This window comes from Salvelinus fontinalis, unplaced genomic scaffold, assembly GCF_029448725.1.
Source record: "Salvelinus fontinalis isolate EN_2023a unplaced genomic scaffold, ASM2944872v1 scaffold_0090, whole genome shotgun sequence".
Classification (NCBI taxonomy): domain Eukaryota; kingdom Metazoa; phylum Chordata; class Actinopteri; order Salmoniformes; family Salmonidae; genus Salvelinus; species Salvelinus fontinalis.
Window position 1 is genome coordinate 370,393 of NW_026600299.1, and position 6,224 is coordinate 376,616.

Consider the following 6,224-nt stretch of genomic DNA (forward strand, 5'->3'; position numbering starts at 1 on the left):
GTAAAAATTACATTTAAAATGTGATTTGCTCTTGTTTAAGGCAGTGTGTGTGTGTGTGTGTGTGTGTGTGTGTGTGTGTGTGTGTGTGTGTGTGTGTGTGTGTGTGTGTGTGTGTGTGTGTAGCACAGATGGGTGAAGAGGCTCAGTGTCTCTGCAGAAAGGACAGGGGATTACTAGTCAGTGCAGTCAAAGGGCAGGTTTTAGCTAGTAGCTACACATGGCACCTCAGACACACACACATTGTGCTTATCGATCTCAGCAGTCTGTGTGTGTGTGTCTATAGTCCTTTAAATCCCTACATCTAAACTCTGTACAGTCTGTTCTCAACTTAACCCTGCATGTATATAACCCTTGTGTGTGTGTGTGTGTGTGTGTGTGTGTGTGTGTGTGTGTGTGTGTGTGTGTGTGTGTGTGTGTGTGTGTGTGTGTGTGTGTGTGTGTGTGTGTGTGTGTGTGTGTGTGTGTGTGTGTGTGTGTGTGTGTGTGGGTGTGTGTGTGGGTGTGTGTGGGTGTGTGTGTGGGTGTGTGTGTGTTAGTGGAGGCAGACTGCAGGGCGAGGTACACCTGATAAATGACAACACATGTTTTTCAAAACCCCCACGAGAGAATTAACTAGATGAGAAAGTAGGAGGCAAATCTCTGGGGAACCCATCTGTGATACTGAATGACCAGATATCTGGAAACTAGAGAGAGGGATGGAGGGAGAGAAACACTGAGGGATGGAGGGAGAGAAACACTGAGGGATGGAGGGAGAGAAACACTGAGGGATGGAGGGAGAGAAACACTGAGGGATGGAGGGAGAGAAACACTGAGGGATTGAAAGGGAAAGAGAGAGAGAGACAGAGATGGATTTTAAAGTGTTAGAGACTAAATTTGTTCCTCTGACCAACTGTACAAAAAACCCCATTATCTATGAAGTCTTTAAGTCTCCAAGTCTCTCCCTTTCTCAGCCAAGCAGTTATATAGACACTGTTACATATGTGCCAAATCAATTACAGTGGGGCAGAAAAAAGGCACAGCAGCTAATAACATCAACCATTGTGCTCTAGGATACAGGAGGCCTATGCTGTTCACTGACATCAATAAGCCCTAAGGCGAATATGCATACAGTTAGATTCACCATGGAAACGTGGTGGGAGGCTGATATTGAACATACTGCATGAAACCTACATGACATACAGGGCTATGTGGGATAAAGATCACTACACCCAATCCAACCTCCTAAAAACAGTCCAGTGAGTTTATTGACATGCAACAACACGATAGAAAGCCTCAATAGGTACGCTGACGGACATCCCTGAAGAACATGTCTGCTGTGACAGAAGCAGACGTGGTTAAATGTCCACGTTGAAATGTTAAACTATTGTTTGGAAAGGAGATAATAAAACACTTAGGCTCAACTCTGAAGTTGAAAAGAAATGATTGTTCTTGTTTCTCAAGTGAGCCGGCAAGAGAAAATGTCTCTAGATTTGGCTTTTGATGGAACCTACTGGCTCTATTACTATTTTGGGAAAAAGATCCTAAATGGAGATGAAACGGTCGTCAAGGCGCGGGTCAGTCCAGTGAAACGGTCGTCAAGGCGGGGGTCAGTCCAGTTAAACGGTCGTCAAGGCGCGGGTCAGTCCAGTAAAACGGTCGTCAAGGCGCGGGTCAGTCCAGTTAAACGGTCGTCAAGGCGCGGGTCAGTCCAGTTAAATGGTCGTCAAGGCGCGGGTCAGTCCAGTGAAACGGTCGTCAAGGCGCGGGTCAGTCCAGTTAAACGGTCGTCAAGGCGCGGGTCAGTCCAGTGAAACGGTCGTCAAGGCGCGGGTCAGTCCAGTTAAACGGTCGTCAAGGCGGGGGTCAGTCCAGTTAAACGGTCGTCAAGGCGCGGGTCAGTCCAGTTAAACGGTCGTCAAGGCGGGGGTCAGTCCAGTGAAACGGTCGTCAAGGCGCGGGTCAGTCCAGTTAAACGGTCGTCAAGGCGGGGGTCAGTCCAGTTAAAACGGTCGTCAAGGCGCGGGTCAGTCCAGTTAAACGGTCGTCAAGGCGGGGGTCAGTCCAGTTAAACGGTCGTCAAGGCGCGGGTCAGTCCAGTGAAACGGTCGTCAAGGCGCGGGTCAGTCCAGTGAAACGGTCGTCAAGGCGCGGGTCAGTCCAGTGAAACGGTCGTCAAGGCGCGGGTCAGTCCAGTGAAACGGTCGTCAAGGCGCGGGTCAGTCCAGTTAAACGGTCGTCAAGGCGCGGGTCAGTTCAGTTAAACGGTCGTCAAGGCGCGGGTCAGTCCAGTTAAACGGTCGTCAAGGCGCGGGTCAGTCCAGTTAAACGGTCGTCAAGGCGCGGGTCAGTCCAGTTAAACGGTCGTCAAGGCGCGGGTCAGTCCAGTTAGCCAGGCAGCGGGGCAGGGGCCAGGAAGATTTTCACACAGAACAAGATGAAGCTGTAGGTAGGTCTATAGCCTAACACCTGATACAGTATACAGCCAAGGGCAGGAGTGTTGCAGGGGATATAGATAGATATATATATAGATATATAGATATATGCTACTGATAAAAGGGAGACTACAAACTGGGTTTTGAAAGCGAGGAAACCTATAGTTTTAAAGATCAGAACGAAGTTGATCATAATCTCACAATAACACCGGATCTACCGATTTAACCGGATTAAACAAAGCTAATGAAACGAGAGAATATTGGGGGAGGGGAAATTGGGAAATCCAAAAGATCCATATTGATATTAAAATACTGTCATTATGTTGTTGCCTATTAATGTTAGTCTATTGAAGAAACGTTGGACCGATTATCAAAGATTAAAATAGAATACATTGCATTGAGTGGGATAACGCAGCTTTCCAAAACAACGGAATGTCCACTGCATCGGTTTACATTACAACAAGCTATACCTAATGAGAAAAACATTTTCCCTAAACAATCGTTTGCTGTAAACTGCTACAAAACAAAATGTAAACTGCAGAGTTGTACAGCATCAGTTACATTGTAACGAATGATTTCAACAAGTACTACAGCAACAAGAACAGTCCGTGTTTTCAACCGTGGCCAGCGAGATGAAACGCAGTGTCATTTTCTTTGTCATCCCCCACCTTCCCTAAAATACTAAAATTATTTTCTGTGACATTTCCCCAATGCAGCAATGCGCGTTCCCTGGTGCCGACGTCCAGGGCAACAAGGTAACGCGCAACACCAATCCCGGCTTCAATTCTGAAGGTGGAACGCGCACTGCCCTCCCCCAACAATAATATAGTAGGCCTACAATAAAATGAGCAGCGCGCACACAGGCACAGAAAACCCTTTCTCATTTGCCGAGCTACAATTCCATCTGTACACGTGACACGCCCTGCTTACAATAAATAAACAGCCAAAAAAATGACAAAAATTGTTTCCTCACTTTCAAATCCCTAATACCCGAGAAAAACACCCTTATCACATCCACATACAATAACAACATAACGTCTATATCGCTGAAACACATGGCAATAAGATCCAAAGCTTTAAAAAACTTTAACTATATATTTGTGCAGGTCGGAGGAGGCGGACGGTGTTGAGACTCGAGGCAACAAAAAAATGACAGCTCGCTCCGCTCAGCACCCTGGCTTGCGGACGGCAGCAGCAGCGTCAGTTTTTCCCCAGGATACAACAGCCAAGCCGTTTAAGTGTTTTCTCCCCAAACCATGCGCACCCTGGCTCTCCAGCCGAACCACCATGCAAGGCGAAACGAGCTTACCTACACAGTGAATGAGTTTGTGTCGCCACGAGTCAAGTTCCTGCCGAAAGCCGCGCCTCTCGATCGTGCATTGCTGCCTTTTGCACAGACTCGCCATTTTCTACCGGGCCCTCCCGCGGACGCGCACATTCTGCTAGGTGCTTGTGCGCATACGTCACCAATACTTTTTGAGGGTTATGGGTGGAGTACAAAATGTAGGGGGGACTTATAGCTGCAGCATCCGCTCACGGACCCACCCACCACCACCACCCGACCCCCCCCCCCCCCCCCAACATCTCAGTTCTGTTGAGGGAATGAACGTCAGTGATGGAATTTAAACCCGCAACAAAAGCATATGGATCAATAAAGAAATGTATAGATTGAATTTACAGTGTGTAGGCTATGGTCTAAATGTGTCAAATCTGTGTCAAAGGGCATCAGTGCGTTATGAGTTTTAATAATGCGCAGTGGATAGCCTATACATTGCAGTGGTATTTAGATAGATAATGTATAGCCAATGTTTTTCCATAGAACCGTCATAATGAAAGAAAGGTCAATGATTACCATATATTTAATACAGGTAAACAGGAGATAATGATAATTCAGCATTAACATTTACAAGGGATATACAGGGAAGGGACCTTTGTATCACGGTATGAACGGAGATTATTATTCATATTTCTGGCTGTGTGTGTTGTTGTATGATAAGTATAATCAACTTTATACTGAATCGCAATTACACTGTTCATACTGATATTTGGGAGACTGCTTGGCTTGGTTCTGTTCTTTCAATCCTATTCTAATCTATTCCAATTCTTTAACATTCTATTCAATTATATTTGATTCCAATCTATTCTATTATATAATTATATAATTTCTAATTCTATATTACTCTAATACTATTCGTCAAAAGGGAATGAAATGGGGTTTCTAAGTTCAAAACCCAGAAGGAGTTTATCAAAACCCGTCTGTTACAGCTTCTTTACAAACACGGGTCAATTTTCTCATCAGTGGGGGTTTTTTCATCAGGTTTCCTGCAACTTAATCACATTAATTCAATTGCGATCTTTATGACTTCCTGTTTGCCATGTGGTATTTTTCAGGAATAAAAGAATGTCCCCTCTACTTTGCCATATTGGGTTAGATATCATCTGCTTGGGGACAAACCCCTCGCCATCCCTCGCAGCTGTTCTTTTGCGATATAGGGTCAAATAAATCAGAGTTTTCAATGAAACCCGCCACCAAAGTATAATCACCAAATTGATACACCAAAGTTACATAATATCATTAAAAAGCAGCCTCAACGGTGGTTTATATCTCTTCAGAGACGTGGACGGCACATTAAAAGGCAAGGGCAAACGGTTTAACAAGGAGCACTCCGGCTAATTATATCGGCGAACTCTGTTGAATGAGGGGTTGCCCTTCACAAAAATGTCTTCCATAGATTCACTGGACGAGGAGCAGACAGCCAATCGGATGAGTGTTTGAATCAAGGTCAAGTGAAAGATGCTCAATGGGACCGCGCCACCTTGGAATAATGCTGAAGCCTCTTGCCAGGAGATGCGAGGCTACGGAAAGCTAATTTTCACTGGAAGGTGTAGAATCATCCACCAACCCGTTTTCTGTCAGTGATGTAGGGAAGGTGGATTCTCTTGGTGTAAAATACCTACCAGGTAAATTATTTGTTTGTTTAATCGCCGTGGCAATGATGATTTTCTCAATGCTACCCGCCGGCTACGTGAAAGGGAAAATCGCACCGTTACTGTGGCAACATTTTAGACTGGGCATATTACACGCTCTATTCTATTGATTCATAGGCTGCGTTAAGAGAATAACAATATTTATTAATACATGAATTCCTTTTCTTATTGTTAAATATATAAACGTGTTTTGGTTTTATTCAAATGTACTGATGTAACATCATCATATCTAGAGGAGAAATAAAGAATAGGAGAATCCTTTAAACGTCCCTGTGTCAGAGACGCAGCCGAGTTTACAACAATGAGCAATGGAATATCTCGATGGACTTTCCATTCTTAACTGTGTTCTTGATAATATTATTCCGCCCTGACCTGCCATCACAGCTATAGTTCGGGTAGGCCATTCGATCGTTCAGTAGTCTATAGCCTGATAATTCATTTTCATTAGTTGCAAATAGAATAAAGACCACATCATTAAAAAGCCTAACGTCATGGCGCTCATATGAATATTTTACGGTCTCTGTACTGTAGCCTACCGAAAAACAATGCCGAGATCAGCTCTCTGTGTGAGTTAATCCACGGGTTGTCTGGGCGAGCGCTCCAAACTGTGCGTCAAAATGTGTCTCAATCAGGTTAGCGCTCTGTGGGTGTTTGCAGAAGAGTCACGCACCTATTAATTTAGAGGGGCACGAAGTACTTTGGGATGGAGGTTTATAGTATCATAACCCATCATGGTATATAGTATCATAACCCATCATGGTATATAGTATCATAACCCACCATGGTATATAGTATCATAACCCACCATGGTATATAGTATCATAA

General features: G+C 44.6%; 2 protein-coding genes across 3 annotated transcripts in view; one reads left to right on the forward strand and one right to left on the reverse strand.

Moving 5' to 3' along the window:
• Nucleotides 1-3,885, reverse strand: part of lcor (ligand dependent nuclear receptor corepressor) — a 74,772-nt gene extending 70,887 nt beyond the window's left edge. The window contains exon 1 of one of the 2 annotated variants that reach the window (XM_055911762.1): nucleotides 3,721-3,885. In XM_055911762.1, the coding sequence (XP_055767737.1) occupies nucleotides 3,721-3,817 (97 nt within the window). In that variant the 5' untranslated portion in view covers nucleotides 3,818-3,885. The remainder of the gene's footprint in view (nucleotides 1-3,720) is intronic. The other variant, XM_055911761.1, reaches the window with a different exon arrangement.
• A 1,154-nt stretch (nucleotides 3,886-5,039) lies between these two features.
• Nucleotides 5,040-6,224, forward strand: part of LOC129843026 (MORN repeat-containing protein 4-like) — a 20,621-nt gene continuing 19,436 nt past the window's right edge. The window contains exon 1 of the mRNA XM_055911755.1: nucleotides 5,040-5,372. The gene's annotated coding sequence lies outside the window, so the exon portion shown is untranslated. The remainder of the gene's footprint in view (nucleotides 5,373-6,224) is intronic.